Source organism: Electrona antarctica (assembly GCF_951216825.1).
Source record: "Electrona antarctica genome assembly, chromosome: 15".
Taxonomy (NCBI): Eukaryota; Metazoa; Chordata; class Actinopteri; order Myctophiformes; family Myctophidae; genus Electrona; species Electrona antarctica.
In genome coordinates, this window is record NC_136796.1 from 8,284,050 (window position 1) to 8,305,019 (window position 20,970).

Below are 20,970 nucleotides of genomic sequence, written 5' to 3' on the forward strand. Positions count from 1 at the left end.
TGTTGAAAAAGGATGGATATTAATCTGGTCCGAACTTCTGACCACTTACACATGGTGTTCAGCCAGGGTGGTACTGTTCAATCAGTGGTCAAAATGAATAACGCTACTGTTTTGACCCAGCTGGACATTGTATTTATTGACTGGCTACTGTTTTGACCCAGATGGACATTGTATCCACTAGTGCAGGGGTTCTCAACCCGTGGGTCGCGACCCCTCTGGGGGTCGCCAAATTATTTTGGGGGGTCCCCAAATTATTTTCCAAAAAAAAGAAACTGAATGGCTGGCAAATGGAAATGAAGAGTTTTACATATACTGTAGTACACATATACACCTTCCCTAATGATTATCTGGTTTCAGTATTTATTTATGGTGTATTGTCTCTATTATTAAGGTTATTGTAGCAGTCAATTTATATTGGGGGTCGGGAGGGGGCGGGCGGGGGTCCCGAGACACTGCCAAAGCATCTCCGGGGGTCCCCGGCCAAAAACGTTGCACTAGTGGAACACCCTGATCAGTAAAGTCTGCTAAATGAACAATCCTTGTTGTGTAACATCTGAATTGTCTTTCTCCCTCAGAAGATCTCATCTCTCTGAAGACACCACGATGAACAGCACTCCGTCCATCCAACCTTCCTTTCTCACTCACACCAACTCCACCCTTCTGTCCACCCGTCCATCCTCCACCATGTCAACCATCCCCTCTACACCCTCCACCATGTCAACCATCTTCTCCTTCTTGTCAACCATCCTGTCTCCTCTCTCGTCCATGTCATCAATGTTCTCCTCCACCATGTCATCCATCTTCTCCTCCTCCTTGTCAACCATCCTGTCTCCACTCTCCTCCATGTCATCCATCCCTCCACCCTCCTCCATGTCATCCATCCCTCCACCCTCCTCCATGTCATCCATCCTGTCTACACCCGGCTCCACCTTCTCTACACCCTCCACCATGTCAACCATCCTCTCTACACCATCCACCTTCTCTACACCCTCCTCCTTGTCTACACCCTCCACCATGTCAACCATCCTGTCTTATGTCAGCTCCATGTCAACCATCCCTCCATCCTCCACCATCCCTCCACCCTCCACCATGTCAACCATCCTGTCTTATGTCAACTCCATGTCAACCATCCCTCCATCCTCCACCATGTCAACCATCCCTCCACCCTCCACCATGTCAACCATCCTGTCTTATGTCAGCTCCATGTCAACCATCCCTCCATCATCCACCATGTCAACCATCCCTCCATCCTCCACCATATCAACCATCCTCTCTTCTCTCTCCACCATGTCATCCGTCCCTCCACCCTCCACCATGTCAACCATCCTCTCTTCTCTCTCCTCCATGTCATCCACCCCTCCACCCTCCACCATGTCAACCATCCTCTCTTCTCTCTCCTCCATGTCATCCACCCCTCCACCCTCCACCATGTCAACCATCCTCTCTTCTCTCTCCTCCATGTCATCCACCCCTCCACCCTCCACCATGTCAACCATCCTCTCTCCTCTCAGCTCCATGGCAACCATCCCCTTAACAATCCTCGGGTCGCCCTCCTCCACCCCCCACAACCAGACATATTGTCCGACCCACGATGAGGCTCTGCGCGTGCCACAGGCGGTTTTCTACTCCCTGCTGTTCCTCGTGGGCCTGGCGGCGAACCTCCTGGCCCTGTGGGTGTTCCTGTTCCTTCGGCGCCGGTGGGACTCCATGCACATCCTCCTCGTGAACAGCGCCGTGTCCGACCTGCTGCTGCTGGCCATACTGCCCTTCAGGGTGTACTATCACGCCAACGGGGACGTGTGGCGGCTCGGCGCCGCGGCGTGCCGTCTGGTGACCAACGTGTTCTACATGAACATGTACGTCAACATCGCCATGCTGGGCCTCATCGGCCTGGACCGCTACGCCTGGCTGAGTCGCCGCGGAGGCGGTGGAGCGCGGTGTGCGCCGGTGAGGAATCCATGCGGCGTGCCGTGGACCTGGGTGATCTGTGGCCTGGTGTGGGGGCTGGCGCTGGCCATGATGGTGTACGGAGAGGCCAACAGACCTCAGGACCTAGAAGACAGAAAGTGCTTCCAGTACAATCGGTGGGATTCGTTTGGGTGCATAGCGTCCATTAACGTGGCTCTGGAGGTGATGTTCTGGGTAGTTTTCATCATGCAGGTGGTCTCCTACGGGAAGATCGCCACCAGCCGATACGGACGCACGGCCAGGAAGTCCTTCTTTGTCCTCTTGCTGTTCACCGTGTGCTTTGTGCCGTACCACGTCTTCCGTCCCATCTACATCCGGTCTCAGTTCAACCCATCGGCCTACGACCTGTGCCGGATACAACAGACCCATCAGGTGATGGTCTTGGTCTCCGCCTTCAACGCCTGCCTGGATCCCGTCATGTACTTCCTCCTGTCCGGCTTGATGCGTAAAGCGGCTGCACGTGCCCTATGCACGCATTCATGCAGGATACGGGACGCCCTAGGCGCCCTAGGCACGCATTCATGCGGGATACGGGGCGGAGAATGACTTTAATAAAGGCAGGAGCCTGACGTCATTGGCCTCGAAACATTCTGGTGGCAGTATGAAAAATACTGCTCTCTATACTGCTCTGCACACACACATATACATTTTTGTTTATGAATGCCTGCAGTGCAGATCCCAGTTCACTAGCATCCCAAAGATCCTTAAAAAGAATCTATACAGACCTCATAACAAAAGGTTGATCCTTAAACTCCACCCCAGAACACATCTTCTCCCTGGTCATTTTATTAGCCTCCAGTGGCTCAGAGTGGAGGAGAGAGTATTATATTAAATTAGGGGTGGGCAAAAACAATTCACTCAAATGTTTCCATTTTTAATGCCACACATTTTAAATCAAATCGTGAAGTTCGGATTGTTTTTATTTTATTTATTTAAAAAATAAATCATGACATTAGGACTAACTGACATTATCTGGTTGCATTGAGGTGTATGATTCATGGTTTATATTCTTTATAATTGTTTTAAAATGTTCTAGTATAAAAAAGCAAAGTAACTTGGGGGCAAAATCGCAATATCGAATCAAATTGCAATATAATAAAGAATTACAATATAAATTTAATCGGCAGCCTAGGTATCGATATCGTCTTGGGAGGTAAGTGAATCGTTCCACCCCTAATTAAAATGTGTTGGTGACTGTACAGTATTGAAAAACTAAGGTGGTACCCAAGTATTATAGTCTACTTTACGTTTTCGAAGCGCCATTTTTTTGCTCTGAATGAACATTGAAGCATTTTAAAGTGAATTGTGAGAACCTTCTTGTTTTCACTATTTTTGTCTTTGAATGTATCTTTTTTTTTTGGCTTTCACCTTTATTTTATATATTTTATGGAGGGACAGACAGTAGGCTGACAGGAAATGGGGAGAGAGATGGGGGGGAAGACATGCAGTAAAGGCCGTCGGGATCAGGAGTCGAACCCGCGGCACACTGCCAGACTGGATTACTGCCTGGACCACTGAGCTTTGAATGTATATCTTTTAGACATCCGTTCTAATAAACATCATTAGAACAAACAACCATGCCTTAATGGTCCATTTGTTTACAATTGTTAACTTATTTACAGTATTATCGTTTTGTGACTTACCAGTTTAACTTCAAGTTCAAGGTCTGAACTAGTGTCGTTGGGGCTGACCTATAGCAGCAGTATTAGGACAAATGTCTTTTGCAAGGGAAGGATACAGGGTAGGTCTGGGGACCTACCCTGTACTGAAATATTGGATACAAATGTTATGCAATCAGCATAGGGAACGCAGTCAGGAATGGAATTGTAAGGGATGACACAAAGAAATGAGCTGACAAAATTGGAACTGGAACACTATGAAAATCAAGCTCATGAAAAGCTACTCTCCTGATTGGATGAAAATGTGTCACCTACTTGAAAATGTATTTAAAAAAATGACATTGAGGGGGCAGAAACAGTCGCTATAGCTTTATTTAAATAAGACACTGGATCTAGCTACTTTATAAGTAATTAGCCACACACAAGGCCCTTTCATTACAGTAAAACTATATTAAAATCCTTTTTTATCTTCTAATGGCTGTCAAAGATCAAATATCTGAAAATCTAAAATAGACAGTACAAGTTTGGGAACAATCCCTTTTATTTAATTTAAGTTTTCATTTCCCCCAAAAGCAATAAAATATGAATTATGAAGTAGCCAAAACACAGCCTCCTCAAGTATAGGCGATTAGGATCAATATCATCAGAACCAAGGACATTTAAATGAATCTATCATGATTAAAATAGTATTAAGTTACAATGGCTTTGTATGTCTGATAAAATGTAGCCTATATCAAATATTTCAATACTGAATCAAGCAGCTTAAAATTGATTGATTGGCTGATCAAATACTTTGTTTGCAAATAGTAGGCTACAGACAGACAGTGGTAGCCTGCCCTATACATCATACAATGAATGTTAAAATTAATAAAAAAATGGTGTCCATTGCGGTCCTGTGTATTCAATTAATCATAATATTAAATGCATACAATAGTATACAATAATAATAATTGTAGTAATAATAATAATATCAATACATCAATACTAGTAGCATGGACTAGATCATTAAAAGTGAACAGTTGAGTTTCTGGTGTTCTAGGACTTTGAGGACCAATTACAAATTGAAGCCAGCCATGGTGCCATGCAGTAGACCTACAGCTGCTCACGGTCACCACCACAGAATGGGCATCCTTCACCAAACACATGGGATCAAACATGAGACAGAGGCAGTGACAGCTAACTATGTTATAATGTTGTTGATGTTTCCAAACATTATAGGCCTATGTGACTACAGATTGTATTCTTGCCTAAATAAAACGCACATTCTGTGTCACAACAGCAGCAGTACAATCCTGACCTTTTAATAACGTACGGTACGTTATTAAAAGGTCAGGATTGTACGTTACGTACCGTACCGGCTTAATAGGGTACAACTCTAGTAGATTGTCAGCGACGACCACGGTCTGCTCTCTTCCGTTTTTTTTTCTTTCTGTGACCGCTTGGAGATGCATGACGACTCAGGAAGGATCTTTCGTTTTTAGTCTATGGTTAGGATGCCTCTATTTTGTTCTATGTTTACTATTAACAGTTTGCAGAATGGGTACATTTCACATGAAAGCACAACTCAATACAAAGACTGTTACTGTGGACGATAACGCATTAAGCAGAAGCACACTGAAAAAGCATTACACTTGTTTACAACAGCGGGTCGACCAAGGTCGCCCTCAAGTGGACAAAAGCAGCAAGAGGCGAAACACCATACAGCTTCTAACAGGCGTTAAAGTTGTTTTGTTTATTTTCCCCTGCCTTAAAATTACTTTCATTTTAGAGGGTTAATGAAATTATATTTTAAAATAGGATTTAATAGCTTTAAAATATCTATACGGTTTAAAGATCACAACCCAATTACCCACTGGAATAACTTTAAATGGCTCCATAACCCATGCATCCCTCTTTGGCAGGACACTGCATCGGTCACAAAGACGTCCCACACCAACATACGTGGATGTACTCAAAATTCTCAAGAATGATGCAGGAGCGCAAAGTACCAATGAACTGGAGAATATGTATGGAGAACCGGTATTGACTGGAAGCGACAGGACTCATCTGAGGACGACCTATAGAGACCTACGGTACCTGAGACAGCTGTGTAGGTAATGTAAGTAAAGCCACACATCTGGCCCTCATCAAGTCAGCTTCGAGTAGAACTCAACATTTCGCTTGCACAACAGAAGGGACAACTAGAAAAGCATTAAGGTAGACAATTATACTGCATTTATTCAGAAAAATACAAAAAAAAAACTAAAATATTTTTTGCTTCACATTATACATTCAAAGATCCTATATTTATAATGTATAGATTATTTAAAAATAAATACCAAAACAATCTATATTATTTTGAAAACTTTTAGTTGTGATAATACTTTCTGGCTCAATAAAAAAACAAAGCATGTCTCTTTTTAAAAACTGTCGAGGGAATTGAGACGCTGAGCCAACCTCTGACACAGATTAGCCTAAAAACGACAAAACATGCATCAATTATACTGTACTGTACATTGGAACATTAATCATTTTTTTATAACAAATATATTTCTTAAACAAAACAAAGCTTTAAAAAATAAAAAAAAAACTCAGCTTCTTCAATGTACAACTTCAGTGAAACACAAGTGGCGTAAGGCAACATGACTGACCTCCGGTCAACAGACACCAACAACAAATTATTAAGAGTCATCATGTCCTTCCCTTACTGTCCTCCATTAATACTGAGTGCAGGACATCTGTTCTTCATTAACCTGAGTGGACTGGTAATGCCAACCTCCTGGACATCCCCAAAAACAAACTAACGCACCTGAGAAACAAGAGGTACTAACTACAGTAAAGCATAGTGAATCAACTGTGGCGGGTGAACAGTAAATGCCAAAGCATCATAGTGAATCAACTGTGGCTGGTGAACAGCACCATAGTGATTGAACATTATCGATGCTGCCGTTGTCTATGCATGATAAGCCAGTCTGCTGCAGTTAGATTCGTGCCTCCAGGAATCGCCTCCTGTCCTGCTCCCTGCTGAGGTGGGGTCTGCATTGGGTACAATCCTCCAGTAGAGCCATCACTGTAGTTTACATACTGTGAGGACACAGAGTGCTGGCCTGGAGCTTGGTGAATACCTGCAGGTCCAGTTCCGTACTGGCCTGGAGCTTGGTGAATACCTGCAGGTCCAGTTCCGTACTGGCCTGGAGCTTGGTGAATACCTGCAGGTCCAGTTCCGTACGGATACCCATGTGTGAAATAAGGGTTCTGGGCCCCAGTTCCATATGGATATCCATGTGTGAAATAAGGGTTGTGGGTGACTTGACTATAAGGATAAAGTGGTGTGCTATCATAGCCTGCAGCTTGTAGAGAGTGAGTGGGACTTACCGTTGATACGGTGGGCTGATTGATTCTGTAATCAGAACCAGTAAATTGCTGGCTAGTGGGGTTTGGGTTCACCACAGTCATGGGACTGCCCATGTATGGACCGACCCCGATATTAAAAGGAGAGGCCATGGTGTTATATGCACTAGCCAGAGCTGGAGCAGCGTTTGGATGAATGACTGTGGTTGGAGTGGCACTGGGTTCACCCACACTCATGCCCAGATTGCAGTCCAGCTGTGGGTTGGAGGCAACAGGAAAGTCTTCACCTGCAGGGTTGGCTGCTCTGTAGTGGCTTTCCAGAGACTGGACATCATCATATTCGGCAGCTCTTCTTCCTGGCATGAACTGCCGGTTCTCGTAGTTCCAGACGTCGTCGTCTGCAGGCTTCGGGGCTGCACGTTTACACGTGTTGCGCAAGTTGACATTTGAGTCCAATTGCACCCTGGGCTTCACGCGACCTACAATTGCATTTTCGGGGATTTCTTGACTGGAGACATCCCTCCCTGATTGCTTGGTTCGCACCAAAGATGGAAAGTGTGTAAACTTGTTCATGTCAACGATGGATGTTATGGGTTCAATAGAGGGCAGATCTTTGTTAGCTGGAGGGGACAGCGGGTCGGTGGTTACAGAGGTCAACTGTATTGATGGCGAGGCTTGTTTAGCCTCGGACACGGTGGACTGAAGGATGGGCTGTTTAGCCAGTAATGAATCTATGAACCAAGGTGTGGTTGACGGCTCAGTAGATGCAGCTGGATGTGTTGGAGGGCATTCAAGGTTGAAGTTAGAGGACGCTATTGTTTTAAGTGAGTTCAAGACCAGCTCTAATTTTCGCTCAGGCTGTATTTTTAAAGACTCGCAGTGCTGCACTAACTGAGAAACCACAGTTGTAGGGACCGATGTGGTTTCTGCATTTACTCTGGCCTCATGGATTTGTGGAGAGGGGCTCAGGCTGGGTTCTACCTTGACTCTGGTGTCTTGGTATTGGGGAGAGGGACAGTGGCTGGCAGGCGACAGGACGTTAGAATAAGAACCTGAAGGACCGTCACACGTGCCACCACCATTGGGAGACTTTGAAATTCTTCTCCGTTTGACCGTCCCTGTGTCACCAATCCATGACACGCAATCCAAACCATGTTCTAATGGTCTTCTCATTTCTGGGGAGAAAAGTAAAAAGGACATATGTTAGGTTACATTTTGAAACTAAAGGAGGAAGCAGCTGCTTGATGAAGACCTGAGAGGATAATCTCATCATCTTGCTCTAAATGGACTCCCAGCTGCAGATCAAGAGTGTGACTGCGGAACGGGCCTCTCCACGGAGCACGATGTGAATTGCTACTATATTATACTACTTCTCTCTGTCTTTCCCCGCTGACACAGTCGATGCAGATGGCCGTCCACCCTAGAGTCTGGGTCTGCTTGATGTTTCATCCAGTTAAGGGGGAGATTTATGTTGCTACTACAAACTCCTGCTTATCACTTAGAACTTTATTGTTTTTTTCTTTATTAAAGTAGGTTCCTTCCTTTTCTTTATGTAAAGCGATTTTGGGTACTTAGAAAAGTGATATATAAATTTGAGCTATTATTATTATTATTATATATACATTTACCTGTATATCCGGAGCTGTGGGTGTGGTCTTCCTGTTTCACCTCCTGTTTAATGGTGACTGGAAACAGCAGAGAGACAATTAGACCAATTAGACATGGTTTTATATTCAACATTCTATGTGTTTGGAATCATGTTGACCTCACACACCTGTTATGTTTGAGTTGTGAGTGTTCAGGGTTGTGAGACACTGTTGTGTCTCAGTCAGACTCCTTTTTGAAGGTTTGTTGTCTGTCGTGTCTAAATGTGGAAAAAACAATCATTATGAACTCCAACATTGGTTACTACATGGGACATAGTGTATCTGTATATTTTGTGTGTGATGTTGGTCCTTGTATACCTTTATCTCTGCTCTTTTTTGCCTCTGTTGGCCTGGATGACTCCTCTGTGTGAGGAGGGTCTTGTGAACTCTGCTGGTCTGTTCAACAGAAGGCAGAACAACGACATGTCCATCTCATCATTGTTTTAGTGGAACATAAAGCTTGTCTGTAGATGGAGAGGTTCTCACCTGGTGGTTGTTGGTCAGCAGGTGGACAGGAAGAGGTCATCTGTTGTCTCAAGATGTCCTCCAGTATGTGGATGCCTACAGACAACAATCAAGCCACTACAGTTACAACAGCACACATTCAAGGACCACAGCCGTGAATAGACATGGATATGTAATGACACCGATATGAAGCATAAAGTTGCTGGGGACACAAAAAAGATGAAGAACTACTGTACCTTCACTGTATGGAGCCACTCGCACTCGATGATATGACTTCTTGTCAAGCAGTATAACCTTGTCAAGAGAAAGTTAAACAAAAACATTATACTTAAGGAGTAGTTTTCAATTACACACCCCATGAAGCCTTGGATTCATGGAGATATATTGGTTTTGTCGCATTCCTAAGCTAATAATTTGATGGCCGGCGGAGAAGAGTGAAAGAGTCATCTATTGACCGGTGACACGGTCATCAAATTATTGATTTAGGAAGGTGACAAAATCAAACAAAAACAAATCTCATGAATTCAAGGGGTGTGTAACTAATAGAAAATAAGTCTCCTGTAAGGCCAGACTGAGTTTTAAAACTCACACGGCACATGCTACAGAGAGAATGTCACATATTTTCTTCTCTCTATTCTCATGATTAGAAAATAAAGAGAGTTGTCCGTGGTTGCCTCTGGGTGTTCATTTCCCAGAAAGAGAAACGTTTTCCCTCTTCTTCTGAATTCAGGGACATTTAAAAGTTCAGGCGGCTTTTTAGCAAATAACGATCTTCTAAACTAAATGATTACCTCAGCATCCATTTGGTGAAACTCTTCCCGTTTGGCGACTAGGTTGACGGCCAGCTCAAAGCCGTCCTCGTCCATATTCAACCGATCCCTGATTCCAGCCATTAGAGGAGGGGAATTCTCCCACTAAACACAAACATAGAAGAAGACATTTCAGACTGTAGCTCAACACTGCCACTGCTATATTTGGATATAAAAAATATGCTTATCGGCATATTGGTTAATTTGAATAATAATAAATAAATACATTTTAAGATTTCTCCGTGCTTCCTGTCAGGCCTCATATGCGTTAACATGCACACGCCGTTGCATTTCAATTATTTGATCATGGGGGGGAAGGTTAATGTTAGCGCATGTCACAATCATAAGAGTTCCTCGGTTTAGTTGGTAAAAATGACAATACGTGAGAAGTACTGGAGAGGCCACTGACCATATAGTTGCGCTGGTGTTCGATGCTGATGATGTGTCCACAAATATGTTTCAGTTGGACAGTCGCTTTGCAGCTACGACACATGTAGAATGGGAAGAGCTTCTCACTCTTAGATATCTCTCCACACTGGCACTCCACTACCGACCTCATACCTGGGATAAAAAAAACACAAACACAAACACAAACACACACACACACACACACACACACACACACACACACACACACACACACACACAGTTTTAGTCTTTTGAATAACACGATTTAGTTTTAATCCTATTTTAGTAATCTGAAATTGTTTAGTCGTAGTTCAGTTTTAAGACAAAATCTTAGTCTTTTAGTCGTAGTTTTATTCAATAAAATTAACACTGCGAGTCAGGTGGCAAAATGCCATTTCTTCTTGCAAATGCTCTGGCAATGAGCTATCCATATTGGCATAATGTGGAGTTGGTTTGTATTTCCGCTTTATTTTGTTTTGTAAATCTCCCTCGATCTCCACCTTTATCATTTTCATAACTCTTTCACCTGCAGCTGAAGTCGCAGTGGAAGCATCATATTTCCAACCCATGACGTTCTATGACTCTTGTGCGAGCATTACATACGCTAAAGATAACAATATCTGTAATAGTCATCTAATATCGAAAAAGACACTAGTGTGGAACATCTCCATCAAGGCTGCCAAATTATGTGAATGACTAGCCACTGCCTTTGCTGGATATTTCACAAAGGATATTTAAGTTGTGCATGAAGTCAAAGAAACACTCACCTATGACTCTCTCTCTCTCTGCTTCCGACAGCTTCACATATACGAAACTGGACACGCGGCTTTTCACTGTGAGTGACAGAACAAATAGACCAATAGATACAAACAAATATACACACACACAGAAATGAAAACATAAAACTCATGAAATAATTCTAATTGTTTGGAAAATAAAGATGTCGACTCAATCCACACATACCTGCTGAATTGCTTTGGGACAGCGGTTGCAAAAAAGGCTGCTGGTGTCCACTGTCTGGTTCCAAGAACGGCCGTCTGTCTGGACGTTCCAGTGGCTGCTCTGTCTCCTCTAGTTTGATGCTTCTGCTCTGCCTCTGTGCCGTGTCCTGTGGTTGTACACCAGGGTGTTGAGGTTCTTTCTGAGTCGTACCAGAGTACTGAGGAGCCCAGGGTTGTGTGGCAGAACGCAGAGGAGCCTGGTGCCATGTACCAGGGTCTGGAGGAGCCTCCTGCCGTTCCCTGAAAGTCTGAGGAACCCCTTGTTGCTGGATAGAGTCCTCAGGAGCCACTGACTGTGTCCTGATGTCCTGAAGAGCCACTGGCTGTGGCCTGGTGTCACGAGGAGTGACTGGCTGTGTCCTGCTGTCCTCAGGGGCTACTGGCTGTGTTCTGGACTGCGTTCTGATGTCGTGAAGAGCCACTGGCTGTGTCCTGGTATCATGAGAACTCTCTAGCTGAACATCACAGCTCTGTGGACCTTCTGGCTGGGTGTCAGGGCCCAGGGGTAAGGCGTGCACTGGGGAGGATGGTGAGCAAGTGCCCAAAGGATCTGGTCTTTGAGTTGTTTTATTACCTATGGATGGAGGGAAGGAATGGAAGTGATAGTTTGTGGATGAGTGCAAATAAACGAAAATGCTTTGTAACGTGTGCACTGCGCAGGATGCATGATACCTGCATGTGTGAATGTATTGCACAATCTATGTAAAGCACCTTGGATGAAGGCGCTATATAAATGCACCATTTACCATACCCGGTCATACGCCATATCGCACGCAATTCTGAAGGGATGTCTGTCATTCAAACACTCTCTGTATTCTTCAAAGTCTGCTTATTAATCCGTTGTGCTAATTGTTATCATCCGCCAATAATCAAATGCAAAACTTGAAATGTAGCCTACATTTACTTCTCTCGCTTTAGCTCCGTTTCTCTTTCTCGCTCTTCGACTCTCCGCGTGTTTCTCAAAGCCGGAGAGATAGATAGAAAGTGCACCCACTGGTTTGTACATTAATCTGCGACAAACTGACTAATAGAGGGTATGCACATGCATAAAGTGAGTGTCAAATGAGTTTAACGTCATTTAACGTTTAATTCCATCAGATGTCTGTTTGGATGTATGGGCTGTCAAGGCCAGAAAGTCAGAAAGTCGTTTTTTGCCACTCAGTAGGTGTTCCTGCATAACTTCCGGGTATGATGATCGATGATGTCACGCGCATTGTCTTGGTCTGTGCAAGCCAAGAAGGCTGAATTCAGCTGATGTTTTAGGAAACAGTGAGGATGGTTGGTGCATTTACCATCAGGGTGATGTGAAGGTTCATGTAAACCAGTTGACATGTCCTGGTGTTTCAGGCTCTCTGGTTGAGGATTAGTTGCAGAAGGTGAATCCTGTGACCCTCTCTGCTGTCTCAGGAGGGATTCGATTCTATCCAGGGCTGAAGGAGTAAAAAACACAATCATGTACAAAATATTCAAAAAACACAGCTCTGTGCCGAACACTGTGTCGTACATCAAGGTTATTTATTATAGTTAACAGCTAAGACTAAAACTAAACAGGAACTGCGTATCATTTCTGGTGCAGCCCCTTAGATGTTAAAACAGCATCTTACAGTCTTCCCCACAAACAGGGAATCACAATCCCACTGCCATTATTGTGTCTTTATCGCACTAGCCATTAAAAAAGTGCGATTCCCTCCCCTCCCTCAAAAGACTCCGTAAAAGAGCACCCATCTGCAATCTGCAACAGGACCTACACAGTAGACACAGCTTCAAGTTTGTCAAAATAAATTACTGGAAAAATACCTTTATCGCTCCTAGTATTGATGTTGTATTAGTATTATTTATAGTATTGCATGCTTAATATGTCTTGATGAATTGAATACATATAGGACCACAATGTGTTATCCTTTTAGCATTGATTGCATAACTGTACCTCTGTTAATAAAGTATTCAATCAATCCCTAGATGATATAGATATCAAGATGGTGTCGCCGTGCGGGGATTTACCTTCTGGTACGTCTGCTTTAGTCAGCTCTTCATACTCTCTTTCACTATTCATTATCACCGTCTATGCAAAGATAAAAGAGACAATCGTATTAAAACAATAAGGCAATCTGTGTGTGTGTGTGTGTGTGTGTGTGTGTGTGTGTGTGTGAGTCTGTGTGTGTCTGCGTGCAATGGACCACAATGGAAACAAGCCCCTGGAGCCTTTTGCGTAGCATAACCTTTGACCTTACTACCTGTAGCCTACTGTTAATAATCATGTTAATAAAGTAATCAATCAATCGCTAAATCAAATGGTGCATTTGGTAAATGGTAAATGGTGCATTTATATAGCGCCTTTATTACATTCACCCATTCACACACACATTCATACACCGATGGCGGCGGAAACCAATTAGGGGTTCAGAGTCTTGCTCAAGGACACTTCACTTCGACACTAACTCTGGGGTAGCCCGGGTTCAAACTGGCAATCTTGCGGTTACCATCCAGCCACTCTACCCCTGAGCCACCGCCGCCAATCACTTAATCGATCAATCAATGTCTAGAGTAGATACTCTGTAGAAAAGTGGTGTTCTGGGAACCCCTAGAGAGAGTTCCTGGGGTTCCCCAGCCAAATAGTGTAGTAGTACGAGTAGTAGTATTTAAACTACAGTTCAATTCACTTGAAATGATCACAACGCAAACATTGCAACAGTGACTATATTCTCACAATATGTTTCAATATCGCCACTATGAATCAATTCCTCGTGTACAATTATGACATTCAGACAGTTTTAGTTTAGTATATGTAAACCAAAACATCTGTTAATGTCAGGATACCTGGGACATAATTACATTAAATGGGGGTCCTATGGACTAATGAAAATCAGTTTAGAGTACATGAAAAAGTTTGGAAAACATCTGGTGTGTGTCACCTGTGGCATGTTGACTATGTCTTGCTTAGCCAAGTCTGTGACAATCGCCTGCAGCTCTGAGTCTGATAGATCCGAGGTCAACTCTGGACACTTCATTCTCTAAATGCAGAACACACAGCCGGTTAACATGTAGTAAACCACACCTAAATGCATCATTCAGAACATACAGTTAACAAGCAGAAAACTAACTGGTTTCATAAAACTGCACAGCATATATTGATGTTTAAATCACTCACCACGTAGTTTGACTGATGCATGATGCATGACCTGTGTTGCCTGTAGCCCATCGGCTTGGTCTTGCACAGAAGACAGAACAACATGGACCTTTTCTCATGCGTGACAGTAACCATGAACATCACACCTGGAGAGGTTCGCAAGCAAGCACACATTGTTCCCATTAGATAACGCCGAGACAGTAAGTAACTATAGAATTAACAAGTTGTGATGTGACACGTTGTTGTGGGCTTGCAGATGTAATTTTGAGATTTGTAAAGGGAAAAGATTTAAAAATGTGTGGGAAAAGTCATGCCAATAATAACATGCCCAAAATATGGATGGTGTTAAAGTGGTTTGGAAAGTAATACGGACCCACTGCAGTTCCATATGTTTTGGAATCGGATCTCGTGCTGGATTCCGACGTTTCCGAAGAAGGGCTGCTCCCACAAGTAGATGCAGGAGACACGGCTCTGAAGAGTGAGAGTAGAGGGTGTGTGTCTCTCTTCCGTGTTGCATCACGACTATTTGACCTCGCATAGGTCTGTATATGGCCGGTCTTGGAGCCATCTTCATTGGCTTGACAGGTAGTTGAGGTTGTATGGGTTTTGGTGGCAGTCACAGATGACTCTGCAAGTTGTTGGTTGGTTGCCATTTTCTGAGCGGTTTCAGAAGGTTTGTAGGCGACGTTGTGTTTAGGGGTAGCAACGGCATCACAGGTCAGTGCGACAGATGGACTGTAGGTAGTGGCAGCTTTACCAGAAGTTCCCGTAGATGAAGAGGGTTTGGGGATGGTTGCAGTGGGTGTGGACACTTTGGCGATGGCTGGAGTTGTACTTGAGAAGGCTGCAGCCGTGGACATGACTGTAGCGGAATGGCAGACTGTTGCACTTGGTTTAGAGGTGGTCTTAGATGTAGGTTTGGAGATGGTTGTGGCGGATTCAGACACGGCTTGAGTTGCACTGGAGATGGTTGCAGTGGGTGTGGAGTTGGCTGTTGTTCTTGAGGTGGCTGGAGTTGCACTGGAGGTAGTCTGGGTCAGGTGTGACTTGGCTCCAGTAGAATTGGAGATGGTGGATGTTGCACTGGACATGGTTGCAGCATGAGATGGGGCTACAGGTTTGCATGTGGTTGCAGTAGTTCTGGAACTGGTGGCAAGGTTTGAGCTGCTTGCAAGCACATCGGAGGTCGTCGTAACTTGATGGTTGGTTGCAGATTTCGATGTTGATTCAAACGTTTTGGAGGAGACTTCATTTTTGAGGGTGGCTGTAGTATCATAGGCCCCTGTTACAGTCGGGCTGGAGGTGGTGGTGGGAGGTTTACCTGAAGTGCTCATAGGTTTAGACGCAACTCCCTCAGATGTAGTAGGTTTGGAGATGGTTGTGGTGGATTTAGACGCAACTCCCTCAGATGTAGTAGGTTTGGAGACGGTTGTGGTGGATTTAGACACGGCTGGAGTTGCACTGGGGATGTGTGCAGTGGGTTTGGAGTTGGCTGCAGTTCTTGAGATGGTTGGCTTCGCATTGGAGGTAGTCTGGGTCAGGTTTGACATGGCTCCAGTAGAATTGGAGAGGGCGAATGTTGCACTGGACATGGTCGCAGCATGAGACTGGCCTGCAGTTGTAGATGTGGTTGCCGTAGTTTTGGAACTGATGGCATGTTTTGAATTGGTTGGAGGCATATTGGAGGTTATAGTAACTTGTTGGTTGGTTGCAGTTGTCAAAGTGGATTCGGACGTTTTGGAGGGGACTTCGTCTTTGGGGGTAGCTGCAGCATCAAAGGCCTCTGCGACAGTCGGGCTGGAGGTGGTGGTGGTGGAGGCAGCTTCGTCTGAAGCTACGGTAGATTTGGCAATGTCTGCGGTGGATTTATCTGGAGTTACACCAGAGATGTGAGCAGTGGGTTTGGAATTGTCTGTAGTTCTTGAGATGGTTGGAGTCGCATTGGAGGTCGTCTGGGTCAGGTGTGACTTGGCTCCAGTAGAATTGGAGATGGTTGCAGCTTGAGGTGGGGTTACAGGTTTGGATGTGGTTGCAGTCTTGGAACTGTTGGTTGGTGCTGAGTTGGTTGCGAGCACATTGGAGGTTATCGTAAGTTGTTGGTTGCTTGCTGTTGTATCACAGACCTGTGCAACAGTTAGGTTGGAGGTGATGGCAGGTTTATCTGAAGCCCTCGTAGTTTTACACAACACAACCCCCATAGCAGTGGATTTGGAACTGAGGTCAAGTTTTGAGTTGGTTGCAAGCACGTTGGAGGTTGTCGTGGTTTTACCATCAGTGTGTGACGTGGCTGTGACAACGTTGCCTTTGGAAACAGTTTGGGCTGTATCTTCAGGTAGGCAGCTGTTGGACAGTTCGGCTAATTCGGCCACAGACTGAATCAACGAATTCATGAATGTGTCATTCATTTCCGGGTCTTTGTTAGTTTTAAGAGAAGGATCCGTCACCACAGTCACCTTTAAAATAGCACACAACATTGTGTAAAAGACTAGTTATTTAACATATTTCAAATGGCTAAAAGCACAAGTTATGATAACTATTCCCCTCCATTTCCAATACTGTTGCAGGCAGCTCTTTCAGAATCATACATAACATTTCACATTAATCTTCTGAAGTCAATTGGTCAGACATTTCTCGAGATATGTGATAGACTGACGGACGGACGGGACACTCCGTAAACACAGAAAACACATTTGAATTGGAACTGCCCATTGGAACTCAAGCCTAACGCCAGGGCTCCACCGGACGCGTTGCGTTGCGTCTGCGTCGCGTCAAAAAACGCACCGGTTCAATTTTAATGCACGCGTCGCGTCTCCGTCAACGCGGGCAGTGGAGCCACCCTTCATTGATTAAAAAGGGAACATTCCCTGACGGTGACGGAGACGCGACGCTGACGCGCCCGGTGGAGCCCGGCCGTAACCCTGAAAAATAAATTACCTTCAATTTTCCCCATCCCTCATTTATCTCCACTCCTTGGGCCAGGCATCGCAGCTCTCTAGAACGCTTAGGGTCCACACTGCTTTTCCAATGACTGACCATATGAGGACCAACCTTTTTCTGAAAAGACAAAAATATATATTATATGTAAGTCACTGTTCTGTTTGAATCAGTCCGAACCATATGAAAAATAATGTCTGGAATAAGAACTGTGAACTGACAAGAAAGAAAGTCCACAGGAGTCCAAAGTACAAATGGCGGTCTTTAATGAACTGTCCGTGGACAAAGTGACAAACTAAAGTGACAGACCAAAAATCCCTGTATCTGAACAGAGATGCATGTCCCTCTTTATATCCTCCTATAGCCACACATAAGTGCTTTGTAAGCATTAAAGAAAACAGAACAGGAAGTTGGTTAGATATAGTTTTGCAGAGGTTCATAAGACGGGTCAGAGGGTCGCCGTGAGTTGAAATGAATATAGTTCCCTAAATGAAAACAATGTATAGCCGCACATTCGTCAATGCCACACTTGTATTGAGGACTGTACAGAGAAACCAACTTATATGGTATACAGAACAATGGGTTAGGAGACAGCATTGCATGACAAAGTATAAATTAAGCATTACATGAGGTTTCCTTTGCCACCACCGGCTCACACACTTACTATGTAGTTGTAGCGGTGTTCTGTAGATATGATGTGAGACATGTGCTGGCCATGGATAATGTTCATGTCACAGCAGTCACAACGGAAGTAGTTGCGAGCGTTGTCCTCCGGCCACTGGAACTCTGTCATCATGCTCAAGCCTGGAGGACAGTATCACAGAACAGTCACATAGTGAACACGACGCCAAGTAGAAGATGCTAATCACACGTTATCTGAGCCAGGGCCGGTCCTGAGCAATCTGGCGCCCCAAGCAGGATTTTTACTCTGTCCCAAAAATTGAGGAGACACTGTGGAGGCACTGGGGGGACAGTGGGGACACGGTGGAGGCACTGGGGGTCCATTGGGGAGGCACTGTGGGGACATGGGGAGGCTCTGTGGAGGCACTGGCGGGACACTGGCACTGGGGAGACACTGGGGAGGTACTGGGGAGGCACTGGGGGGGCACTGGGGGGGACACTGGGCAGACAGAGTTGGGACAGAGTAAAAAAAGCGGGTGGCTTCGTCGGCCTGTAGGAAGAACCGGGCCTGATCTGAGCCAATACCATAAAGGGTCTTTATGCATGTGGCTAACAAAGTTAGTAAGAACATTTAAGAAAACAAAAATATGATGAATAAGATATGCTGACCAATGACTGGCTCTTCTCTTCTAGCGTTGTTGAGGTAGTGCCACAGGGCTGTGTTTGTAACCGTGGGGTCCATGTCCTCTGGAAGCTCTGGTGGCTCCACATTGATTGGCTTCTTTCTTTTACTTCTTCTCCCTGGAACAAAAACATTTTCAGATGGAGGGGGTCCGTCGTGCGGCCCTTGACAAGGTCTGAGAACTGCTCTGCCCTACAAAGCCAAAGTGCAGTAATGGCGAACAAAAAATGTAACTGAAAAATGGGTTTAAAGGTGTTTCAACTGCTCAGCCAAATGAGATATATCTGTTCTTGAGGAAATTGTTTATCCCCCGAAATTACGAAGGCTAATTTGACTTTTGGTATACACAAATAGGTCAGTGGGTCCAGAAACGTAGTTACTGCACTTTGGCTTTGTAGGACAGTTAGAAGGCATTTGTAGAATTGGCCTCAGGTCTTAACCCATTTTGGGCGGGAACCCCTTTTGGTGTTAGCATTATGTTATGCTTTAGCTATTGAAAAATAGCAGATCTACAAGCTCATAGCGCGCCACCGAGTGGCGCGCTACGAGCTTGTAGGTCTACTATTTTTGAAAAATCGAAGAACGACTGACATCGAAACATAGCTTTTTCAGAAAACTGTCAGGATGTAGAAGACATTTTTTTAATCTGATCTCAGGTCAAAATGGGTTAATTGGGTAGAAAGTGGAAACACTACCACCAGAGAAGACCGACCGAATGAAGAAGAATAAAGGAACTCAGCAGATACAAACCTTTAGGTGTCACACGTTGATCCTGTGGGGTCGTCTCTGCTGCGACGTCACTCAAAATCTCTGCCGTTTGGCTAATACTACTCGTGTCTGTCGCTCCGTCTCCTTCTTCTTCAAGTGTTGTACTTGGTTTAGAGGTGATCCTAGAAGTAGAACATTTGTCGACGGTTGTGGTGGATTCAGTTTCAGACACAGCTGGAGTAGCACTGGGGATGTGTGCAGTGGGTTTGGAGCTGGCTGTAGTACATGAGATGGGTGGCGCTGCGACAGAGGTGGTGGTGGAGGGAGCTTCATCTGAAGCTACAGTTGACATCATGGACCTCCAATGTGCAAGCACATTGGAGGTAATAGTAACTTGTTGGTTGGTTGCGGTTTTCAAAGTCGATTTGGATGTTTTGGAGGGGACTTCGTCTTTGGGGGCATCAAAGGCTTCTGCGACAGAGGTGGTGGTGGAGGCAGCGTCATCTGAAGCTACAGTAGATTTGGCGATGGCTGCAGTGGATTTGTCTGGAGTTGCACTAGAGATGTGAGCAGTGGGTTTGGAATTGGCGGCAGTTATTGACATGGTTACAGTTGCACTGGAGGTAGTCTGGGTCAGGTGTGACTTGGCTCCAGTAGAATTGGAGATGGTGGATGTCGCACTGGAGATGGTTGCAGCATGAGATGGGGCTACAGGTTTGGATGTGGTTGCAGTAGTTTTGGAACTGATGGCAAGTTTTGAGTTGGTTGCAAGCACATTGGAGGTAATAGTAACTTGTTGGTTGGTTGCGGTTTTCAAAGTCGATTTGGACGTTTTGGAGGGGACTTCGTCTTTGGGGGCATCAAAGGCTTCTGCGACAGAGGTGGTGGTGGAGGCAGCTTCAGCTGAAGCTACAGTAGATTTGGCGATGGCTGCAGTGGATTTGTCTGGAGTTGCACTAGAGATGTGTGCAGTGGGTTTGGAATTGGCGGCAGTTATTGACATGGTTACAGTTGCACTGGAGATAGTCTGAGTCAGGTGTGACTTGGCTCCAGTAGAATTGGAGATGGTGGATGTCGCACTGGAGATGGTTGCAGCTTGAGGTGGGGTTACAGATTTGGACGTGGTTACAGTAGTCTTGGAACTGTTGGTAGGCTCTGAGTTGGTTTGGAGCACATTGGAGGTTATCTTAACTTGTTCGTTGGTTGCTGTTGTATCACAGGCCTGTGTGACCGTTAGGCTGGAGGTGTTGGAAGGTTTTTCTGAAGCAGTCGTAGCTTTGCACAAAACAACTCCCATAGATGTAGATGGTTTGGAGATGGTTGCAGTGGATTGCAGGTCAAGTTTTGAGTTGGTTGCACGCACGTTGGAGGTTGTCGTCGTTTTACCACCAGTGTGTGAGGTGGCTGTGACAACGTTGCCTTTGGAAATAGTCTTGTCTTCAACAGCTGCCAAGCGGTTGGACAGTTCCGTTAATTCAGCCACAGTCCTGGATAAGATATTTATTTTGAGGTCTTCATTCGTTTTAAGAGAAGGACTCATAGTTTTGCTTGTGCCGTCTGCTGTCCTATGGGATTTGGCAGTAGCTTTCAGGGATTGGCTTGTGGACAACCCCACCAAAGTCACCTTTAAAACAGCACACAATATTATGTTA

General features: G+C 44.9%; 2 protein-coding genes across 4 annotated transcripts in view; one reads left to right on the forward strand and one right to left on the reverse strand.

Annotated features, from left to right (window-relative positions):
* Positions 1 to 1,485: 1,485 nt before the first annotated feature.
* On the forward strand, positions 1,486 to 2,514 carry LOC306938734 (putative G-protein coupled receptor 34; the record flags this gene model as incomplete). Its single annotated transcript, XM_079523001.1, has 1 exon — positions 1,486 to 2,514. One exon carries the CDS (start codon positions 1,486 to 1,488, stop codon positions 2,512 to 2,514), a length of 1,029 nt encoding a protein of 342 aa, XP_079379127.1.
* Positions 2,515 to 5,778: 3,264 nt separating this feature from the next.
* The window catches only part of LOC306939055 (uncharacterized protein), a 67,733-nt gene continuing 52,541 nt past the window's right edge, over positions 5,779 to 20,970 (reverse strand). For all 3 annotated transcript variants that reach the window (XM_079523520.1, XM_079523519.1, XM_079523518.1), the window contains 19 exons: positions 19,361 to 20,942; positions 18,598 to 18,729; positions 17,972 to 18,111; positions 17,308 to 17,427; positions 14,747 to 16,826; positions 14,395 to 14,519; positions 14,159 to 14,257; positions 13,248 to 13,308; positions 12,539 to 12,676; positions 11,209 to 11,820; positions 11,013 to 11,078; positions 10,247 to 10,398; positions 9,820 to 9,942; positions 9,265 to 9,322; positions 9,050 to 9,124; positions 8,882 to 8,959; positions 8,692 to 8,781; positions 8,546 to 8,602; positions 5,779 to 8,092 (listed from right to left, as the gene is read on the reverse strand). In XM_079523520.1, coding sequence (XP_079379646.1) covers positions 6,501 to 8,092; positions 8,546 to 8,602; positions 8,692 to 8,781; positions 8,882 to 8,959; positions 9,050 to 9,124; positions 9,265 to 9,322; positions 9,820 to 9,942; positions 10,247 to 10,398; positions 11,013 to 11,078; positions 11,209 to 11,820; positions 12,539 to 12,676; positions 13,248 to 13,308; positions 14,159 to 14,257; positions 14,395 to 14,519; positions 14,747 to 16,826; positions 17,308 to 17,427; positions 17,972 to 18,111; positions 18,598 to 18,729; positions 19,361 to 20,942 — 7,380 coding nt within the window. In that variant the 3' untranslated portion in view covers positions 5,779 to 6,500. The remainder of the gene's footprint in view (positions 8,093 to 8,545; positions 8,603 to 8,691; positions 8,782 to 8,881; positions 8,960 to 9,049; positions 9,125 to 9,264; positions 9,323 to 9,819; positions 9,943 to 10,246; positions 10,399 to 11,012; positions 11,079 to 11,208; positions 11,821 to 12,538; positions 12,677 to 13,247; positions 13,309 to 14,158; positions 14,258 to 14,394; positions 14,520 to 14,746; positions 16,827 to 17,307; positions 17,428 to 17,971; positions 18,112 to 18,597; positions 18,730 to 19,360; positions 20,943 to 20,970) is intronic.